General features: G+C 38.8%; 1 protein-coding gene across 4 annotated transcripts in view; it reads left to right on the top strand.

The window, feature by feature from the left end:
* The window catches only part of L3MBTL3 (L3MBTL histone methyl-lysine binding protein 3), a 115,767-nt gene that overhangs the window by 8,841 nt on the left and 84,089 nt on the right, over positions 1 to 22,837 (top strand). Inside the window, exons 3-7 of one of the 4 annotated variants that reach the window (XM_065889240.1) lie at positions 10,844 to 10,959; positions 18,986 to 19,097; positions 19,464 to 19,538; positions 20,979 to 21,138; positions 22,286 to 22,418. In XM_065889240.1, the coding sequence (XP_065745312.1) occupies positions 10,858 to 10,959; positions 18,986 to 19,097; positions 19,464 to 19,538; positions 20,979 to 21,138; positions 22,286 to 22,418 (582 nt within the window). In that variant the 5' untranslated portion in view covers positions 10,844 to 10,857. Of the gene's footprint in view, positions 1 to 10,843; positions 10,960 to 18,985; positions 19,098 to 19,463; positions 19,539 to 20,978; positions 21,139 to 22,285; positions 22,419 to 22,837 lie in introns of those variants that run through there. The other 3 variants (XM_065889241.1, XM_065889242.1, XM_065889243.1) reach the window with 3 other exon arrangements.

Raw genomic sequence — 22,837 nt, 5'->3', positions numbered from 1 at the left:
CATTAGACTGGCTTCTTTATTGACTAAAATACAATGTGTTGGGCAGTATGGTATAGTTTGAGGGGCACTGTCTTGGGAGGTAAAAGTCTGTTTATTGGTTGGGTGATCTTTTCTTATCTGTAAAATGAGGCTAAGAATTCTTGGCCATCTTAAAAGGTAGCTGTGAGGGTCAACTAGTCTAGTATTGGTAAGAGCCTTTAAAATGGCAAAGCATAGAAGAAACCCTCCGGCTCCAGTATGTTTGTGTCTCTGGAATGGGTTAGGCTTATTGGCTTTGTGTGACTACCCCTACATGGCCATGTACTTGTGGGTATGTGGGTTCCCCCGTTACAGGCTGTGTACCTCTCTGGTGTCATGAAAGTACATAGGAGGCCATTAGAGAATAAATCAGAAAACCATAGATAGACCTTAGGAGGCAGAGGTTTTGCCTTTCTCAGGATCACTTTCTCCAGCCTGGACTCTAGGTCCTGAGGGCATTCCCCGGTGTTAGACACTACAAATCTCAACACATGGATGCAGATGGCGAGCTCAGCCAGGAGGTAGCACCTCTGTAGTTGACTCTAACCTGAAGATGAATAAATTCTACCCTGTAAAATACTGCCTGCTCTCATGTTGTTTCTTGAATTTATTTTCTGTAACTCAGCATCTTCCGAAAAGGGGATTCCATGGACCTCGCTATACTGTGATAACAGAGCCACAAGGCTAAGTGACTGTGGGAAACTTGGGCTCAGACAGCACTACACAGATTGCCGCGCTGCTGCTGACGTGCGCCATCCGTCTCCTAAAGACCCCGGGGGGGTTACACATCTCCCTCACCACAAAACTTTTATCACGGGACGTGCAGAAATGGTCTAAAAGTTTTGAGGGGCAGACTTTGAGGAGTGTGGCCCTAGCCTTTCATCTCGTCCTGTTTACGTGCCTTAGCCTGGTGTACAGTGTGGTGCCAGCCCAGCATGGTGGCCAAGAGAGCCTGGCCTTTGGGCCCGACTCCCTGCCCACACAACGAATCCTTCTCCATTACTTCAGAGGTATTGTTCTATGAAGAAAGCTAGTCATTTCTGGAGCCATGTAAATATAGGTATTATTATTATTAACAATGAAACATGTACTTTTATGTAGTGATCTTGACATCTTCTGATGGAGCTTTGAATACAGGTGGCTTACTATAAGAGATGCCTTTGAAATAAAATGAAGGGAAAGGGGAAAAAAAAAGCCACTGCCTAATTTTTTGAGATCACAGAGAGACTCTCATGAGCGCAAATAATTGTTAAACCAGGTAATTAGAGCAGAAAGTTTAGATTTTATTGGCTGCTTACTATGGGATAGGCACCGTGCTGAGGTATTACCTGGCTTCTCTCATGTAATCCTCACCACTGCCCAAAGAAGAAAAGTTCTATTATTTGCCACATTTTACAGGTGGGGAAATTGAGGCTTCAAGGGATTAGTTGGTCTTATGTCACAGAATAGGTAGTTGTTAATCTTTGGAAAGTGAGTTGAAGGGAGGAAAGGAAGGCTGTGGTTTGTTTAGGAAAGGGAGAGGGATGGAAAGAGGAACTTGAGAGAGCGTGGCAGGTTTTGAGGATGATGCATGACGTGTGTGATTTGCATCTGTCTATGAAAGGATGACCAGGGGCAGGGTGAGTGGGGATGCGGAGGCCCAAAACAGTTTTATACGCCACTTTAATAGCGTGTTTAGCAGTGGGCAGAGGCCTTCTTGATGATATTACCGAAGACGATGCTTAGGACGTTTTTGAGAACGTCACAATGTGCCAGAGACAGCGTTTGGTTAGCGATCGATGATTTCTACAAAGTACACCAAAAGCCAGCTTCAGTTGATGGTATTAATATGGGCATCAAAGCAACAAGGCGTTGGATCCCCACAGTGGAGGCTGACTTATTGCCGTCTTACTCTTCTGCATAGCTCTCACTTGTTTCTTTCGTGATCATGGTTTTAGGGTTAACATTCCTGACTTACACTTCACAAAAGATAACATTGCCCTCTTGAACCCCAGACTGATGAGTTTAGTCCGTTGACACCAGGCGCTGAGATCTCAGCCCCGGCATCTCTCTGAATGACAGAATTTAAATCTGATTCTCAGATGCTGCTTCTGAGGTCATGTCTACCCCCGTTTTACAACTACTACCAGCTCTTGGCCTTGTCACCTCTGTAACTTATTTTTGAAAAATGCATCTGTTAACTGTAAAGCTGTAAAATGGAATTCTAAAAAAGCAACTTCACGTAAAATTATTAAAACTATTTAACTGGTCTTAGTGAACAGTAACTAGCCGTTCTTTTAAATACTGTAATATTTTGAAAACAATAGTTTGAGCAGGCATGGCCAGGCTACAGTTAGTACACTTTCTTTAGTAATCTTTAATTCTCACCTTATCTGCAGATCCAGACTTTTGGTTTATAGGCAAGGCCCACTCTCTCACTTTATGTTGGGACGTACTAGATTGGGTTGCTTATCTTTCAGGGGACCGTTCTCTCCATCACAGCCCCAGGCGGCCTCTTCACCTTGAACTCGCTGTAGAAGTGCAGCCCTGGGGGAGTCTCTGCTCCCACTCTGAGCCACCATTTTATCCTCTCCTGGTAGATGTGAGGGAAGGAATCATATGAAGGGAGGATTGTGAAGGACTCTGTTTATCTCCAGTCAAAATAAGATACAGTAGATTCTTGACATTTGTGAGGGATACAGCCCAAGACCATCGCCAAGCCTCAACCTGAAAAAAATCATTGCAGCATGTAATTCCTCCCTTCAAATTACTAAAGTATAACTGAAAAATGTAAATGATCTCTCTAGACCTTAAATACTTATCTCACTTGATGAGCAAATTTTGTACTGTCGAGAGCACTTGTTGAAACAAATTCACACATCTTTTCTGCTTATTTCCTTTTGGAGCATTTGGTAGTTTTGTTCACATAGTGTGTCTGAGTCATCATTGCATTTGACATTTCAGCCTTTGATTTATCCGAAACTTCTGTTTTGTGGCTGGGACGTATCACTTTCATAAACATTTCCGTATTCTCCTCGTTCTGTCATCAACACTAGAATCAACTAGCACTTGCTTTTGTTTCATTTCTTAACAAGAAACAAAGTTTTTATCACTTTATTTACAGTGGTCATAGCACTCAGACAAAGCACTGTGACTCAGAGCACACCTGGACCTTGGCCGGGACTCTCAGTTTATGGAGTGTTATTCAGAATCATGTCTCTGCAAAATGGCAAATTAGTAAATGTCATGGGAACTTCAGCTGTCACTCAGGAATGGTAGAAACCATAAGTAGTCTGTGAATGCCAAGGTTCTACTGTATGTTTTTGATACCTCAATTGTGGAGAAGTGAACCCGACCCTTTCTCTTTTCACCCATCTGTGGAGCTGATACATTTGCATATATAGTTAAATACCTACTAGTTAAATTACCCAAGAGCTTTGGGGAAGTTGATTTTCCTAGCACCTTCTAGTCTATAGCTTCATTTGTTGGCATCAGTAACAAGCTAAGTATTTTTCATAAGAAGACGTGCCTTTCAAAACATGGAGTACTTTAAATAAATATGAAACAGGATTTTAAAACATTTTTTTTTAATGTAACTTTTTTTCTTCGAAAAACCCCACACGCTTAAACATTCAACAGGTACTAAAGGGTACACTACACAGAGAGAAGGTTCCCTCCCTTGGTTGTCTTTCAGTCAGTCGTTGCTCCTTCCTGGATGCAGCCAGTGTTACCAGCTTCTGACAAATCCTGCCAAAGATAGGCTATGCATATATAAGCAATACGCGTATTTATATATACCCCATTTGTTTTACACGAATGGTAGCACACAGTTTTTATACCTTGCATAAAATTTTAGTATTAATAGTATCTTAGAGCTCTATCTATATCAGAACGTGAAGAGTTTCCTCATTGTTCTTTGGGGGTTTTTTTGGTTTTTGTTTTTTTATTTATGGCTGTGTTGGGTCTTTGTTGCTGCGCGCGGGCTTTCTCTAATGGCGGCGAGCGGGGGCTACTCTTTGTTGTAGTGCACAGGCTTCTCATTGCGGTGGCTTCCCTTGTTGCGGAGCATGGGCTCTAGGTGCACGGGCTTCAGTAGTTGTGGCGCGCGGCCTCAGTAGTTGTGGCTCGCGGGCTCTAGAGCACAGGCTCAGTAGTTGTGGCGCATGGGCTTAGTTGCTCCGTGGCCTGTGGGATCTTCCCGAACCAGGGCTGGAACCCGTGTCCCCTACATTGGCAGGCAGATTCTTAACCACTGCGCCACCAGTGAGGTCCCCCTCATTGTTTTTTAACCATTGTATATGGCTGTACCACAACTGTCCTTTACTGATGGACGGTCAGGTTGTTTCCAGTTTTCTAAAATTACAAACTGTGCTATAGTCCATGAATCACCTTTTACATTTTTTATACATGTAAGTATCTATAGGATAAATTTCTAGAGGTAGAAGGGCTGAATTGGAGGATAGTTCTTGAAAATTGATCTCCGTGGAGGTTGGTTCAATCAGTAGTGCCACCATCGGTATATGAGAGGGCTTGCATCTCCATATTCTTATAACATAGGATTTTTAAATGTAAGGTGTTAACTAATTTCATCACCACCTAATGTTTCTAGATTACTAGTGGTACATGGTAGGCTAGGGCTTCCAGAGATTTCTTTGCATGAGAGATGGAGGAAGTGCATCCATTCGATACATGATTCCCAGGGAGAGTCAAGTTGCACAGCTTTGGTTTAGAGACAAGGAGCGGTGCAGGAGAGAGAGAAGAGGTAATTCTGATGACAGTGTTAAAATGTCATTTAGTCTGTCCTCCAACCCTTTTGCTGAATTCTTAGGGCGAGGAAATTGTAATAAACATGAGTAAAAGCTAAAGTGAACTGTTTCACAAAAGAGGGACTTTGGGAGTATAATACATTTGCATTGGTGCCAACAGTAATGGTCTTCACCTTCAGTAAAATTATCAGCTCCTTGATGAGGCATCCACAATGGGCATTGGTGGGAGCACATTGGGTGTCAGTACCCTTGATATTAGCCATTGTCAGCCTTAGCATAGGTGAGTGGGAATCAGAAGCTGCATGGATGCAGTTGCTGGATATCTGATCTCGAAAGCTGTCCCTTTTGACATCAGCAGTGGCTGGAGACCATTAGCATTTAGAAGAGGTTAGGAGGAAAGTGGTAGATCTTGGCTAATAACACAGAGGACCCATCATGGTACATATTTAAGATACTTCCTTAGGAAACCTCAGCAGCATTAACAAGAGATTTGGGTTATGATTTTCTGCAAGTGAGAAATACTGTTCGTGGCTTGTATTGTGAGTGACCGTTATCTACCTGGTTTTCAGGCCCGTGGAATACAGGTTACACGTGGGATGATGGAACAGTACCAGGTGAAATTTAAAGAAAATATAAAGCATAGCATTTCTAAGTACTAAAAAAAAAAAAAATGCTTAACTCTTAGAAGCACAATTTGTTGAAGTGAAAAGCCTTTGTATGTTTGTATACAAGTGCACACACTTACAGAAGATGAAAAAGGAGGACGACTTAGGGTGTCATAAAACCAGCTTCTGTTCAAATAATATTGGTTGCTGGTTGTTCTACCTGATGAGGAGATGGTGGGAAAATGCCTAATCCGTTGTAGCTGTTCAGACTTCATGCAATAGTGAAAGTAGCCAGTGGCTTCAAAATTGCATAAAGGAAAAGACAATGTAGTGAATATTTTTATGCTATAATATTTTATACAAAATGTCCACAAGCCTTAGAATGAAACAATGGATGGAAACAATTTTTATAAATTTTAGATATGTGCTTGCAGGCAGAGTATACTATGTAACATTACCAGTGTTTTGTATAGCAAAAGCATATTCTAATTATTTCCTAAAAGATGTAATAAACATTTACTGCAGCTTTTGTACAGTGATAGCTTTTAGATTACCCCGATTTTCTATTCCTCCTCCTGGTCACAGACAGCATTTTTGCTCTTGTAAGTTTCATACATTTATGGTTTTTAGGTAGGAAAAGACCAAAAATCTGTTTGTGTTGAATATGTGTCTCAATGACATTTTGTTAATAAGCGTATATTCGATGGCACTTTACTAAAAAGGATACATGTTGTACTGATCTACATAAATCGAGAACTTTGGACCTAGTAAACTGCTTTCTGGACTTGCTGTGTTCCAAGGAGTAAAATGGGGAAAAGTAGGCGTAGCCAGATTCTCAGAGGGGGTAAGACTTTGAGACAGCACAAGACTGTGGTTGAGAAAAAAGCCCAGGGTTGGAATCAGACTGACCTGGGGTAAAATCCTGGGTATGCCACCAAGTGTGGTTTCGGGTGAGTTACTGAACTCTGCACTTTTTTCAGTGTCGACTAGAGGGATGATAGAACCCATCTTTCTGTGAGAAATAAATAAATGAAATAGTTTGTCTAAGTTTTCTGATGTTTTGAATGCTTTTCTGGAAGGAGATGTGATTGAATTAATAAATGAAAAAATTTTCTTATTAAAGGATCACTCAGGTTTTACCTGGTTTATCCACCAGGGGGAAAATTATTCTGTCACTCTACTATCTATCAGGAAAAGCTGCCACTCCTACCTTAGAAAGTCAGGTTTGTTGCTGATCTTTATGTATCTAGTGAGGTAGGAGTCATAGAGGACTTCAGTATGAGTCTTAATTTATTTCATATTTTTACTATTTCTTAGATTAATTCTTCCTCAGGCCTTTACAACCTATTTCCTGTTTTGAGGATTAAGTCTTAATGATAAAGGAAGAAAGAATATTGAAGCATCTAGTAAACTCCAACAGAAGATAGCTATAATTCAAAGAAACACAGGGTTTTGTTTTGTTTTTTTCCTATTGACTATTTAAAATGTGGAATGTAGTGTAATAACCACCCTGGACCCTTCACTCGTCTTTATCTTCACAGTTCCAACATGTTGCCCGTCTTATTTCACCATTTTACCCCTTAATTAATTTGTAACAACTTCCTCACCTTATATCACTTCATTTCACAATTTCAGCTTGTATCTCTAAAATACAAGGAAGACCTCCTCTCTTTAAAGTATGTATCATCATCATCCCTCAAAAAAAAGCAATGGTATTTCTCTAATATCATCAAATAGTTGGTATTCATATTTCTCCTCCTGTCAAATCATCTTTTTTCTTTTTTTTTTTAAAAGATTTTTTGATGTGGACCATTTTTTAAGAACTTTTCTTTATTTTCTTTCTTTATTTTTATTTTTGGCTGCGTTGGGTCTTCGTTGCTGCGCATGGGCTTTCTCTAGTTGCGGTGAGCGGGGGCTGCTCTTCATTGCAGTGCGCGGGCTTCTCACTGTGGTGTCTTCTCTTGTTTCAGAGCACAGGCTCTAGACGTGTGGGCTTCAGTAGTTGTGCCTCGCGGGCTCTAGAGCACAGGCTCAGTAGTTGTGGCACACGGGCTTAGTTGCTCTGTGGCATGTGGGATCTTCCTGGACCAGGGCTCGAACCCGTGTCCCCTGCATTGGCAGGTAGATTCTTAACCACTGCGCCACCAGGGAAGCCCGATGTGGACTATTTTTTAAAGTCTTTATTGAATATGTTACAGTATTGCTTCTGTTTTATGTTTTGGGTTTTTGGCCCCGAGGCATGTGGGATCTTAGCTCCTCAAGCAGGGATCAAACCCACACACCCTGCATTGGAAGGCGAAGCCTTAACCACTGGACTACCAGGGAAGTCCCTAATAATCTTTTTTTTTTAAAAAAAAAGTAATTTAAATCAGTGTTCAAACAAGATCTATGAAATGCAGTATTGCGATTGGTTAATATGTCTCTTAATCTAAAATTCAAATTTCCTCTTTCATTTGTTTATTAGTTATTCCTTACAATTTTTTGTGTGTGCCGAAAACAAGTTTTTAATCCTATATAGCAGTGGCTTTCAGACTTTTTGGTCTCAAGTCCCTTTTATGCTCTAAAAAAATGAAAAACCCAAAGAGCTATTGTTTGTGTTATATGTATCAATATTTACTGCCTTAGAAATTAAAGTATATTGGTTATTTATTATGACTTATAACATAGTAAACTGATTACCTTAGTACGTATAAGCACAATTTTTATGAGCTATAATCACAGTTTCCAAAATTTAAAAGAAAAGGTGAGAGAAGTAACACTGTTTTACATTTTTGAAAATCTCTTTAATGTCTGCTTAATAGAAGAGAGCTGGATTCTAATACCTGCTTCTCATTCAGTCTGTTGCAATATTTTGTTTTGGTTGACGCATATGAAGAAAATCTGCTTCACACTGGTATGGGGTTGGAAAATGGAGGATTATTTTAAGTTTTTCATTTAATGATGGACACGCTTCTTTAATATTACACCAAAACTTGACATGTGGTAGTTTCTTAAAGGTTAGTTGCAGTGTGCAATTTGAAATCCTATCAGTGAGCTTTCTGTACTCTGTCACATGAAAATCCATCAGTCTGTGTTGCACTTTGAATGGATCCTTTAGCCATGCATAATTTTGTAACTGTAAGCATTGGTCATTTGGAAAAATCACTTCACTGAGTTATGTAGATCTTCCAAATGTTGACATATTTCATTATGAAATATTTTTAAAAAATCATATTCATGAATATCACCACCCATCTCCTTAGAAACGTCTATAGCTTTTGGGAAGCTGTCAGGCTCATGGTGGTGGATACAGGTTTTCCAAAATGCTGAAATTGTATCATTAGTAACGAATGCTGTCAGTGTGACAGAATATTTTCCAAATATCTAAACTTGAATAAACATCGTTTTTTAGGTAAAAGTGGGATTCCAGAAAAAAAAAAAAGCAGCTTGTTCAGCTTGCATCTCAAACAGTTCACAAGTGCTTTCCCTTGAGACGGCCTTGGTATTTTGCCATGCCCGAGCACTTTGTGCATACTTCTGTTTCATCACAGAATATTAAAAAGATATATATTCAAATATCGACTTAATAAAATTTATTATTTTACTTCATCAAAGGTGGTTTTTAGTGAATCTGACATTTGTTTACTGTGAGTGCAGGCTGCTGAAGAATAAGATGACTACTACTGCAGCTGGGTGCCACAGCTTCAGCAGTTTTATCCACTATTGCTTTGCACCATCAGTGTCAATATCAACACAGTGAAGAAGGCAAATAACGTGTTAATATTTTCATGAAAGTAATTTTGACTTCTTGGACCTTTTGGAAAGGTCTCAGCGTTCCCAGTACAATCCATGTTTTGCTTCTTATGTCTTAATGGTGTGATTTCACATGTTCCTTTGTCTCTGGTATTTCCTGTAAATAGACTTGATCACAACAGATTTGATTTAGTTTTTTCCTGGCAAGAATACTTCATAGATGGTGTTGGGTTGGTAGGTATTCTTAGAAGGCATTGATGATGGTTGCTAGAGTCATTATTTAATGGTTGCAAATGGCTATGTTTCAGTTCTATCATTCCTTCTCTATTTATTAGCAAGAATTTTTTTCTGAAAGGAAACTTCTTCTCACCAATGATTTGGTTACCCTGAGATACGGTTTTTATCGATCTCATGCAATATGGGCAGGATAAGTCCTTGTTTATTTTTCCAAATAATAAGATGGTTGGTTCCCTTGTATAATCAAAAGGTGATCAGTGAGGTGTTCTTGGTTGGTTTGTTTGTTTTGAATATCGTTGTGAACTCATAATGATTTAAACTTATTTGATGTGTTTCAATTCACTGCAGCTAATATCCTTACTTTGGCCAACAGAAGCCTCTTCAAGTTTGCTTCTGAGTCCCTTTGGTATGACCTCTGCTGTCTTTGATAGCTTCCTTGCTTTTTTATTTGATAAGATGTTCCAGGCTCACCTTGCACATTTCCTGCCACCTCTGGGAAGGCCTGGGAGAAATGGTATTTAGAGACCACAATCCGAATACTAGGCTGTTAATTACTATTGATTGGTGGTTGTTTCTAGAGTTTGTCAGTGGGCAAAGCTAGAAAATATGCATATTTTTTAAACATAAAATGCATCATGAAATTATACAGATACTTCCATTCAGATTTAGGACCCATTGATCTTCGATCACTTGTCAGTGACACCAACATAATCATTTATTTGTTTTATCCCATACCACACAGACAGCAGTTTCAGAATAACGCTACTACCTACCGCCAATGGATATATGATTACGAAAAAGTTTGTTTTGAAAATGAAAATTAAGAGCAGTATCACAGTGTAGCTAGCCAAATTGGTTATCTTAACATAGCCTAATTGTGTTTGCTGTACATTTTGAGACTGTTTTCCTGTTTCTCAGAACATCAACTTGGCAGATATTTCAACTGAGTTAAATAAATCAATTTCATGAAAGAATCAATCATACTGTATATTCATTGTATTGATAGAACAGACTTACCTGTCAAATTTAGTGTAGATGGCATTCAATAATGGACTGAATTTTCTTGTTCTTTTTTAAAGTCTAAATGGCCTCTTTTTCAACATTTTATACTGGATACTATCCTTTAGCCACACATACTCTCTTTTGAATGTCTTGGGGTGGGGGGAACTCCTTAGAGGGTGAAGAATTCTATCCATATGTCATCATGATTTTTTGTTCTAAGTGAATATGCTATGAAACAGTGAATTCCTCTTCTAACAATAGCAAAAATTTACCATGGCACTTTTTGTTTAACCTAGAACTTTTATTAATATATTTTCTCCTGTAATTTACCATGGATTGCACTAGGAAAAATATGTTTGAAGCAATTATTTCTAAATCTCTGGATATGGGATATTATGATCAAGAAAATTATGTAATTAAGGGAAATTGAAGCAATGACCATTAAAATAAAAACTGATTTGTATGTAGAATATTTAAGTGATATGCCCTTTTTTTCTTTTCCAGGTTAAAAAAAAATCATGACTGAATCTGCCTCTAGCACAAGTGGTCAAGAGTTTGATGTATTCAGTGTTATGGATTGGAAGGATGGAGTAGGTACATTACCAGGAAGTGATTTAAAGGTAAGCTGTCTTTATTACATAAAATTGTGTGTGTGTGTGTGTTTATTATTAAAATGAATTTGAGCACATAATGTGAAATAAGGATTAAAAGCATTAAGCATAGTGGCTGTAGTTTTATATGATGCTTGGTCCTCAGCATCTCAAGATGATAAACTGCTGGTGGTTTGGCAGAAGCCTTTGTCAACTGGGGTAGGGGACTTAGAAGTATTTCTGCAGTCTGTACGCATTTTGTAGAAATTCATGTATAGCTTCAAGGAAGATGGTTTCAGGTTTTAGTCTATCAGGATGGCCAATAAATGTAAAAGTGGTAGACTTAGAAGGTCTAGCTTTGTATATTTTTTGTAGTAATGGGCTTTGTAACTTGAAGTGAAAAGCCACACTCCCTGTGTCCTAGTTTTCTTCTTTTAAAACTGGATAATGTTAAAATATTGAATAAACAGGACTGTTCACCTCCCTTCAATTATTTATACTGTAAACTGTAAATATGGATTTTTGTGTAATCACTTGTTCAGAAGCTGGTCCTTCCTGTAAATGAGACTGCTTTTGTATAGCTGAGAACCCTCCTCAGAGAGCACCGCTTCAGTCTGCTCCTTTTCTAGGTGCTCAGTCTGCCCCTTTTCCCCAGCCCCCCAAAGCCACTCCAGGACCACATCTGCTGCACCCTGGGACAGGGTTGTGCAAGCACCCACCTGGAAAGTCAGCCACCCCACCTCTCATTTCTAATTTGCTTTTGCTCTGATCCTGTCTCTGGGACCTTGAACCTGTCCGTGGCCCTTTAGACTTTGTGTTTGTACTTAGTCACTCAGGTGTTTGAACATCCGACCTCCCTAACTGGCCGTCTCTTGGCTTGCCTTGCTGATGCTTGGCGTTCTGGCCTGTTCTTGAATAGAAATTCCTGCCCCCTAATATTGAATTCTTGGAATCCAATCCCTTTTAATGGCCACTTGACAAGTATCTGAGCCAAAACTGTTCTAGTCCATCCTCAGTGGTGAGATTTGGACAGTTCACCTCTTGTTGGAAAAATACTTAGATTTTAGTTGGTTTAGGTTTAATTAAGTGCAGTGTGCCAACACATCTATCTGAGTTTAGTTTAACAAAAATATTGCAGTGAGGTTTAGTGAAATATGGAAAGGAGATTCGGTTTTTAGTTTTAGTTCTGTGTGACCTTGAACAAGTCAGTTAATCTCTTTGGGGCCAATTTCCTCTTTGGTAAAATAAGGAATTAAATGAATGCCAAGGGTTTTATCTTCTCTAACATTCTCCAAATGTTCATCTGGATTAGATATGATGGAAATAGAGTGCTGAAATTTTTGAGAAAGAAGAACTCTTCAAGATTCTGATAGTGTCAGCCACATAATTAGCTAAATGAGCTTTGTTATTTAAATTCTAAGTTTCACAATCTGTATCTGTAAAATGGGGTTATAGGATCTATGTCATAAGCTGGTTGTAAGGATTGAAAAACATAATATATGTAAAACACTTAACAAATTGTATCTTTTCTTGCTTTATGGTATATTATGTAAACTGCCTTTTTTTTTTTACTGCTTCAGCGTCTTATTTTTCTTGTACATTTTTATTCCTTCTGAATGGCTTATTTTTTTCCCCATGTAGGTGGATGATGAAATTTATAATTTTTGTTCGATTAGATTTTGACAACAGAGTGAAGTCTCCATCCCTAAAAAATTTAGATTGCCTAAAGGTTTTCTAAGCAATGGATTTTAGGAATTAACCGATTACTTTTATAAAGGTAATCAGATAATTAAGCCACTTAGTGGGTATTATAATCTGGTTATTTGATTTGACTTTTAGACTCCTCTAATTACTTGGGTAATTGCCATGTATCCAATTCACTCTATCTGCTGTTGACAGATACCCTATTTAAAAAAATAATTTAAAAAAATTTTCTACTTTATAACCCTTTTTATCTGAGGAGATTGGAAGACTAGCCAGTTGATTGTATTGCCTAGGATATCTGATTCATTTGCTCCTCGTATTACAATTTGAGCTGCCTAAGAGAACTGAGTCAGCAGTTGATTTTTCATAATTAAGTTATTGGAAAGAACTTTGAATAAATCATGCAGTTCACTCTCCCGCATCACGCTCTGCCTATTTGACACTGGAAGCTTCTCTTTTTTAATGGGCGAAGGCATGTGGCTTTCTTAATGTGCGAGCCCTAAGACAACCCAGCTGAGGTTAATTCAGCTAATACATAGAAGTTGGTTTCTTATCATGGGAACAGGTTTTAATATGCTTCAGTTTATTGCCCTTTTGAAAGAACTTTTCTCTGTAAAAGCCTCATGAACTGCTGGCCAGTCAAGTGATATCGCTCTTCTGCTTAAAATCCTTTAGCAGTTTCCTGTATCCTTCGTGATAAAGTTCAAACCCCTTAAGTTTACCACAAGAGTTTTTTGGTGGTCTAGCCCCTGCTTTCCTCTCCAGCTGCATCTCGTTTCACTCCTCTGTGCCACCCTGTTTCCAGCCCAGCCAACTAGCTTACACCTTGGTCCCTTTTTACTGGTCCCTGTTGCTGGCATCCCCATTCCCCCCTTCACACTGGGCTAACCAACCCTTATATAAAACAGAGCGCAAAATCTCCTTATTTGGGTGCAGTAGCAGAAAGAATAGAGAATTTATTCTCTGGTGGGCACTTAACCTACGTCTTTTAATTCTCTTATTTAACCCATTTGAGGGAGTTTCTGTCACTGTTGTCAGTTTACAGATGGGGAAACAGAGGCCCGGAGTGCTTAAGTCACTTGCTCGAGCAAGGTCAGACAGTGCGTTACTGTGCAGAACTGGGTCTTAAAACCAGGCTTTTCTGATTTTAAAATTGATTTACTTACCACTACTATTCTACTAACAAGAGAAACGTTTTCATATCAAAAGAGATGAAAGGGAAATGTTACAGCAATTTAGAGGAGGTATTATGTTAGCTGGAGGGATCAGGAAGGCTTTGGAAGCAGATGTCATGTGAGGTTTAGGTGCCTGAAAATAGGTGGGAAACTGTGTGAAGACTTTTGGAGGCAGGGATTGGAGGAGGGAGAAAGGGGCATACAGAAGAGGGGCTAGCATCCGAAAGTATAGTGTTAGGGAAGAACGACAAGTGTCCACCGGACCTCTTGAAAATATTGTAGTCATTAACAAGACGTTTTTACTTAAACAAACTTTGTAAACTTTACCGTTGCCTAATTTGTTCCTTTAAAATGCAAATCTGTGTTTGTAGGTTAATATCTCAGGGCCAGCTGTAGGAACAGGCAGGCGACTAAGTGGTAAGGCTTGTGGAAAGATGCATGGTAGGGCTTGCTGTCCCTAAGCGATTCTCTGCCTAAACTTCTTACGATTTCTGAAATTTATCTGCAGAGAATTATTCCTCTGGGTTATAAGGATTTAGTCTTCCGGAGTCCCTCAGTAAAATGTCAGTACACTCCTGAGAGTGATAGCATCTTATCTCAAAAGAATAGTTGCCACTTAACCAAGAGCAAGACCCAGCACCAGTGATGCAGAAACCCAACTGGAAAATTCACTGCGCTCTTATTGCAGGGTTTTGCCTTGTCTTGTTTGACGTTCAGAACAGTGTAGTTACTAAATATCTTTGTCCTTGAAACAGATTGCTAAGTAGAACTCCTATTTCAACACTGAAAGTAATGAAAACAGTAACCTCAGCAGTGTCTTTTAATGATCTATTATTAAAGGTAGGCACAAATAGGCTAAAGATCCTTTGCCTCTATAAGCAAAAATAAGGAGAATGAATCAAATAAAAGGTAGCTTAAGCCAAGACAAACAAACAAAACCTTTTCAACCCCTTATATATTTCAGGCGTAATTGTTTTCTGATTGACCTAGATGTATCCACTAACAGAAGTTACAGTGTCAGCTGATATGCTTGATTTGCTTAATAAAGCCCTTTTGTAAAGTTTATAATTTTGACATTCTTGATTGTAGAATGGAGTCAGTTGCTAATTTTTTATAGTGCTTTTTAGATGTCTAGGTTAAAAGAACTAATAACTTTTAAAAAAGTGATTATATCAAGTTTCTATAGTTGCAGCACCATTCATAAAAGCATTACCAATTTCAGAATTTGAGTATTTTATTGGGGAAAAAAATGTTAGGAAATGTGTCAGTCTTTCTGGAATTTCATCGGTGGAACTCAGTAATGTTAGCAGCACCTAACTAACAGCCTGTGCTGTCCAACATTTTTTACAGTAGTAATATTGTGGAAGACAAAAAAATTGAGACATCAAAAAGTTGATCCCCGTGTCTTTTTGCATATGATAGGATACTTTAAAAACACTTTGAGGTTAATTTTTTATTATAAGTTACAGGTGTACACTATAGTGATTCACAGTTTTCAAAGGTTATACTCCATTTATAGTTATTATAAAATATTGGTTATATTATACATGTTGTACAATATATCCTTGTAGCTTATTTTATACCTAATAGTTTATACCTCTTAATGCCCTACCCCATGTTGCCCCTCCCCCCCCACTGGTAACCACTAGTTTGTTCTCTATATCTGTGAGTGTGGTTCTTTTTGTTATATTCACTAGTTTGTTGTATCAATATTTTTTAGATTCCACATATGAGTGATACCGTATAGTATTTGTCTTTCTCTGTCTGACTTGTTTCACTTAGCATAATGCCCTCCAATTCCATCCATGTTGCTGCAAATGGCAAATTTTCATTCTTTTTTATGGCTGAGTAGTATTCCATTGTGTGTGTGTGTGTTTTATATATATATAATATATAGTATGTGATATACATATCTCTCTCACATCTTCTATATCCATTCATCTGTTGATGGACACTAGGTTGCTCACATATCTTGGCAATTGTAAATAATGCTGCTATGATCATTGGGTTGCATGTATCTTTTCAAATTAGTGTTTTTGGGTTTTTGGATATATTCCCAGGAGTGGAATTGTCGGGTCATATGGTAGTTCTATTTTTAGTTTTTCGAGAAACCTCCACACTGTTCTCCACAGTGGGTGCGCCAATTTACATTCCCACCCACAGTGTAGGAGGGTTCCCTTTTCTCCACATCTTTGCCAACATTTGTTATTTGTATCCTTTTTGATGATGGCCATTCTGACAGGTGTGAGGTGATATCTCATTGGGGTTTTGATTTGCATTTCCCTGATGATTAGTGATGTTGAGCATCTTTTCATGTGTCTATTGGCCATTTGTATGTCTTTTTTGGAAAAATGTCTATTCGGTTCTTCTGCCCATTTTTTAATTGGGCTGCTTGTTTTTTGGTGTTGAGTTGTATGAGCTGTTTATATGTGTTGGATATTAACCCCTCATTGGTCATATCATTTGCAAATATTTCCTCCCATTCTGTAGGTTATCTTTTCCTTTTGTTGACGATTACCTTTGTTGTGTAAAAGCTTTTACGTTTAAATAGGTCCCCCCTTTTTTGGCCTTTATTTCCTTTGTTTTAGGAGTAGACCCCCCAAACTATTGCTATAATTTATGTCAAAGAGTGTTCTATGTTTTCCTCTCGAAGTTTTATAGTATCCAGTCTTACATTTAGGTCTTTAATCCATTTCGAGTTTATTTTTGTATATAGTGTTAGAGAATGTTCTGATTTTTGAAATAAAGTAACTTTGGTTAGAGTAGATTTTTAAATATTTTTCAGGGTTATAGGATGCCTTTGAGAATATGATAAAACTTATAAACTCTATCCCCAGATAAATATATATGTGCCCTTGGGCTTCCCTGGTGGCGCAGTGGTTGAGAGTCTGCCTGCCGGTGCAGGGGACACGGGTTCATGCCCCGGTCCGGGAAGATCCCACATGCCGCGGAGCGGCTGGGCCCGTGAGCCATGGCCGCTGAGCCTGCGCGTCCGGAGCCTGTGCTCCGCAACGGGAGAGGCCACAACAGTGAGAGGCCCGCGTACCGCAAAAAAAAAAAAAAAAAAAAAATATATATATATATATATATGCCCTTAACCATAATTTTGCATATATTTCCTGAGATTTATCAACCCCTTAAGTCTGTCCATGGGTCCCTGGCTTCCGGGAGTTAACTGTTTCCCTAAGTGCACTGCATCTTTACTTTGTGCTTAGACCGTAGGTCAGTTACTGGCAATAACTATCAGGAGAGGGAAAAGATAACTGGAATTAAGTGTTGTGATGTGGGAATATTACCTTTTAACTTTGAAAGTATTTGAACCTAAAACTCCCAGGTGTCATAGGTCGTGATTTTGATTTGAAGATTCCACTCAGCTGTATTCTCTTTCTCAGTGTTTGAAATGCCAAGGTGTAGTTTAGCAGCAATTTGGAAATTTAAGCCACATGACACTTTCTGTGTAATGTGAATGTTTTGTGCTATTTCCCACATTTTGTATTTGTCAAAAAAGTTTAAATTAACATCAGCATATAATAAAAGTAAACTTACTTACCTGGGCTGATGCCCGTTTTTAAAAATTTTTCATTCAGAATTGATTTTCTGCCATAGTTTTTAACATCATTAATTAATCATCATGATGGCTTGGCTTTTCTACTCTTGCCCAGTAGATGGTACTGTCAGCTTTATTTTGAAATATTCTGGTTTCAGAGTTGGTCATTTAAAATTTTTTTTTTTTTTCAAAAAGTAAAGTTATTTTTAGCTCTTTCCCTTCCAATTGACTTTTTACCACCTCCTAAACTGACATTTTTAGGTGAACCCACTAGGTTTAGTTTATACATGTTACCTGGGAACTCGTATCTGGAATATGAAATGGGGAGAAAACATTTTCACCTTCCGTAACTATGTCACTTGTTCAGTCTAGAAAGCTTTTCATAATTGTAGACTATGTGCAGAAAATTGTTTAAGGTGCTATTTTCACCTGGTGGAAAGAATAATTAGTTGTAAATTTTGCTTATGATGTTTCTGACTTGTAGTCTGAATCTAGTTTGGTAAAATAAATCATTCTGTTGGCATGTTGACCAAATAGATTTTTAGATTGGGAAGTGGAAGGCCTTATTTAAATACTTCATATTTGCATGCTCATCTATATTTCTGTGAGAGATCTAAAAACTTTAAGCCGAAAGTTTTATAATCCTTTTGAATTTTGAGCTTTCTAGCTCTTCATCCCCTGTCAAGATTAGTGGATCCCTAATGTCATTCTGTTTTATGGAAAAACAGAAGGAATACAGAATAACTTTGACCTTCATGAATGTGAGAGTAAACCTAGCTGTTTCAAAGAGAATGGGGCCCCTGCACACAGGTAGTGGTTAAAAGTCTTCAACACGTAAACTGTATGTCCAGGAGATTGCAGAAGAATACTTGGTTTGAGGCTCTCCATGAGGTGAGAGGAAATTTTCAATATTTGGGGTCAAAAATGCCCATGAAATCAAGATGCCCTTACTTTTTAGTGATAAAATTGGCCTGAAGCTAGTAAGCTTGTTCATATCTCATAGATATTACCAGTGGTTTAGTTTAGGAGGACTAGAAGTGAATGAACATAACAGAGAATTCTAAAGAGCAGTGAAAGAAAGAGGAGGTATAGGGCCGGGGGTCCCATGACTCATGCTTAGCCTTCCTTCCTCAGATCTTGGAATATGGGGATAGGGACATGCAAGTCACAGTTTCTAGAATGATATTTCTGCTCTTTGAACTAGGTGAACTTGGGTGAGACAAGTTGATTCCTGGGAAAACAGTAATTCTCCTTTTACTAACTTTGATCATCAAATAAGCAGTAATATGAAACAAGAAAAACAGTCTTAGCAAAAAAAAAAAAAAAAAAAATAGTGTTTGAAATTATAAGCCATATAAGTGAGCTGGCAACTCCATAGGCCAGTGCAGGGGTGGTTGTTTGTATCCTTAAGAAGTTCTTTGTTGCATTGTTCTATTCCCCCTTCCTGAAATTCCAAAATTGGTAAATGCAAAGGGCTTAATAGCGGTAGTGGGCTTTTCTGGATATAATTGTTGAAATTAACTTTATAAAAACGTAGTTCATTTGCTTAAAGACTACATGTGCCAGCCATTAAATGATGACTTTTCTGAGCACTTTTGTAAATTTTGCCTCTTTCTACTATTATCGCTAGTTCCGTGTAAATGAGTTTGGCGCCTTGGAAGTTATTACAGATGAGAGTGAGATGGAAAATGTTAAAAAAGCAACAGCTACCACAACTTGGATGGTACCAACTGCTCAAGAAGGTAAGAACAGGTCATCTGCATTGTCCTTTTTTTTTTGAAGAGTTTTAATGTAAGAATATCTAAGGTTTTATAATAGGCTGGAACTTTGAAAATCCTGGGTGATCTTTGTGTCACATATTCTTAGGTAAATTTCTATGACGAAACTATTATGGAACCAGCTTTTATATTTTAAAATAACTATAAAGTGTCTTCTTTCTTTATGCCAGATCTGTCATAGCATAAGGTTAATTGGAAAGTATCAAGTAAATCCATGTTGTAATAGCCTACCCAGGTGATTTAGCCAAAAGCCTGCCACTTTTTTCTCATCTACTCCGATGGTTGTAACTAACACCTATATGCTGATGACTCCTAAATCTATATCTCCAGCCCCGACCTCTCCCCCGAGCTCCAGGCCCGTATTTCCACCTGCCTACTGGACATCTCCACCTGGATGTCCCACAGGTACCTCAAACTCCACATGTCTGAAATGCAATTCATTTTCTATTTCTTTCTCCCCTCCCCCCAACCTGCTTTTTCTTCTGTAGCCCGTAATATCAATTGATGGTAGCACCATCCACCCAGTGGACAAGCAAGAAGTCTAGGAGTCATCCTGAATTTGTTCTCTCCCAGCCCCATAGCCTGTTACCTAATCCTCTTGGTTTTTATTTCCTAAATACGTCTCAGATCTGGCCTTTTCTACCTATTATCACTGCCACTGCCTTAGTTTAGGGCCTAATCACCTCTCACCTGAATTATTGCAGACGGGCTCCTAAAGAATCACTCTGCTTCTGATTTCCCCCAATTTATCCCGCACACCGAAGTCAGAGGAACTTGTGTAGATTGCTTATCTGACACTTCACCAACTTCTTATTGTCTCTTTAGCAAAACAGACAAAGATCTGGGTGACCCGCACCCACCTGCTTGCTTTGTGTCTTTGCTCTCTGTTCTGTTCTTTGTATGCTGTGTTCTGGCAGGGCCAGCAGCACTGAATTACATAAAATTCTCCCAACATATCGTGCGGTTTCATACTTTCTTGCCTTTTGTGCTCATGCTGTTTCTTCTGGCTGGGATGCTGTTTCTCTCTTTGTCCAGTTGGTAAATTCCTCTTCGGCCTTCAAAACCCTGTTGAGGCTTTATATCAGAAAATCTTTCCTTGACCTCCCCCCGGGCCGGATGAGTCACTTCTTCCTCTGTACTACTTCTGGAACTTGTTCATGCTTCAATTATTGCATGTATCACATTTTATTATAAATATTGGTTTTCTTGTCTGTCTTCTCTTCTAGACTGTGAGCTCTCTTGGGCAAGGTCTATACTGTCATCAGTGTCTAGCGTAAATTGGTGCCTAATAAATGTTTGCTGAATGAATGATTAGCGTAACGATTCAAGCAAAAGGAAATGTGAGCTCCTAGACAATATGGATAATTATGATTTAGGAGATCTTCTGCATTAAAAGTAAAATAGAAAGATGTTGATTCAGCCCATTAAGTAAAAGAGTCACTCATCAAAAACACGATATAACATAGATAACCCTTTAAAAAATTTGTCAAAAAGATACAGCTGCATAGGATTCTATGGATGGTTGCTTTCATCTTCTGAATTTAGTGACTCATGAAATTTTCTTCATTTCACTTTGCACTCTGTAGAAAAGGCCTTGGACAAGCTTTTGTTTACCTTTTCTGAAGAATTTTTTTGTGTGTTATGTAAATAATTTGAGTGATTCCTGTCAAGCCCATCCTCTTCTCCCTCCCAAGCGCTGTGTGGCTTGATCATTCATTCATTCATTCAACAAACATTATTCTTTTATTGTGTTGCTAACAAAATTATTAGAAGAAAAAGTCTAAATGTGTTTTGCAATGATTTCTGTCATGGTTTTAACTTTTTTTCCTTCTTTTCGTCTTCTAGTCTTTTCCGAGAAGACTGGGATGCCTTTCAGGTTGAAGGATCCAGTGAAAGTAGAAGGGCTTCAATTCTGTGAGAACTGTTGTCAGTATGGCAACGTAGATGAGTGTCTTTCTGGAGGAAACTATTGCAGCCAGAATTGTGCTCGGCATATCAAAGACAAGTAGGTTTTTGCCCCCATTCCATCTATAAAATGAGTTTTAGAGTCCAAGGGCCTGGTGCTTGGGAATACAGAGGTTTTGTGCTCTCTGATGTCTGTCATCCAAAAACATCTTTTTTTCCCCCAGAGACTTTCCCTTTGGAGACACTTGGACCCTGATCCCACTACTGGACTGGTGTCTTTGGTCATGTCTGAACTGAGTTGTGCTGTTCACGTCCTAGCTGCAATACAACCTCTGCCTCTTTCTTTATAGCCTTTTGTTTACATTAATTTTATTGCTCCCCAGCCAAGAGTATTTAGATTTCTTTGGGCTACATACACTTTTTAATGATACTCCTGTTTGTGGAAACACACTTCTGTTTATATTTTGGGAGGTCTTAGGTAATTCAGCTAAAACTCCACAAATGGACTGAAGCTTCCCCTGACTGAGAATCCGCTGAATGGCCATAGTGAGTAGTGTGGTAGTTGTGTTACTGCTGATCTCAGGATGGACTGAGGATTCCGAGTCAGGGCCGTCAGCTGTGACTGACGGTGGTGTGACTGCCATTGGGAACTGTCTCACGAGGTCAGCTTATCACCAACAAGGTGTATTTCCTGTGCCTACTTGCGTACTACAAATAAATGACTTGGCATTTATGTTTGAGTGGAGTTTCCCATGTGTTTCAGTCAGAACAGGCTGGAGAATTTTCTGTTTTCGTTAGCCACCTGATGTTTCACAAAGTTACACTTGGCCTTTTTCAGTTGGACTTGGCATTCTTAATAATTGCTAGATCCTTGCTTTAAAATTGCCCCTGAAGACTAGAATATCTCTAAATAATCGATTCTTTCATTAGTATGAATGGCAGCTGTGGAAGACAAATAATTTTAAACTTGTTAGAACCTGTTTCACCTGTAGTGCTGGTGCCCTTTTAAAATTATATCATTAACTACATAATTATAATAATTATATAAATTAATACGTAAGCTAATTTCCACTTTCTGTCTTGACAGTGTTATACATGAGGGTGGTTTGAAGTGTCTCTTATCTGTGATATGTACACCATTCTCCTGGTGGTTAAATATTTTTTTTAATGAGTTTTGCATTGCTAATCAACATGCAGATATTTGATGGGTATTGTCTCCTGTCACTTTTTTGGGTTTATAAATTCAGCAGAGATCAGAAGGAAGAAAGGGACGTGGGAGAAGACAATGAGGAGGAAGATCCTAAGTGTAGTCGGAAGAAGAAGCCCAAGTTATCTCTGAAAGCGGACTCCAAAGAGGAGGAAGAGCGAGATGAGGAGACGGTTAGTACCCACAGGGCCGCGCTTTTGCGGGTAGCACCGCGGCCCAAGGCACCGGCTCTGGAGCCAGTTACCCGAGTTCACATGTTGGTTCCGTGACCTTGTTTCACCATCAGGAGGTTACCCACCTACCCTCTCTGTGTCACTGTCCTCATCTCAAGGTGGGAGTTATAAATAGTAGTAGCCCTTCCTCAGGGGGAAGAGGTAGGATGTTCTGGAATTTACTGCTGCAGTGAGAGAGGCACCAGGAGAACCTTCAGTTGCGCGAATGAATTTTAGACTCCTCTTGACAGCAAAATGCCAATCCCATTTTGGTAAATTGCAGACAGATCTCATAAAACGATGTGAGTAGGTATAAAATGGCAGATGAATGTCAGGTATATTTAGCTAAAACTAATTCACAATATGCTAATTAAAACATA

This window comes from Phocoena phocoena, chromosome 12 (genome assembly GCF_963924675.1).
Source record: "Phocoena phocoena chromosome 12, mPhoPho1.1, whole genome shotgun sequence".
Taxonomy (NCBI): domain Eukaryota; kingdom Metazoa; phylum Chordata; class Mammalia; order Artiodactyla; family Phocoenidae; genus Phocoena; species Phocoena phocoena.
The sequence above is the reverse complement of the archived record's forward strand: the minus strand, read 5'-3'. Positions and strand labels throughout refer to the sequence as shown.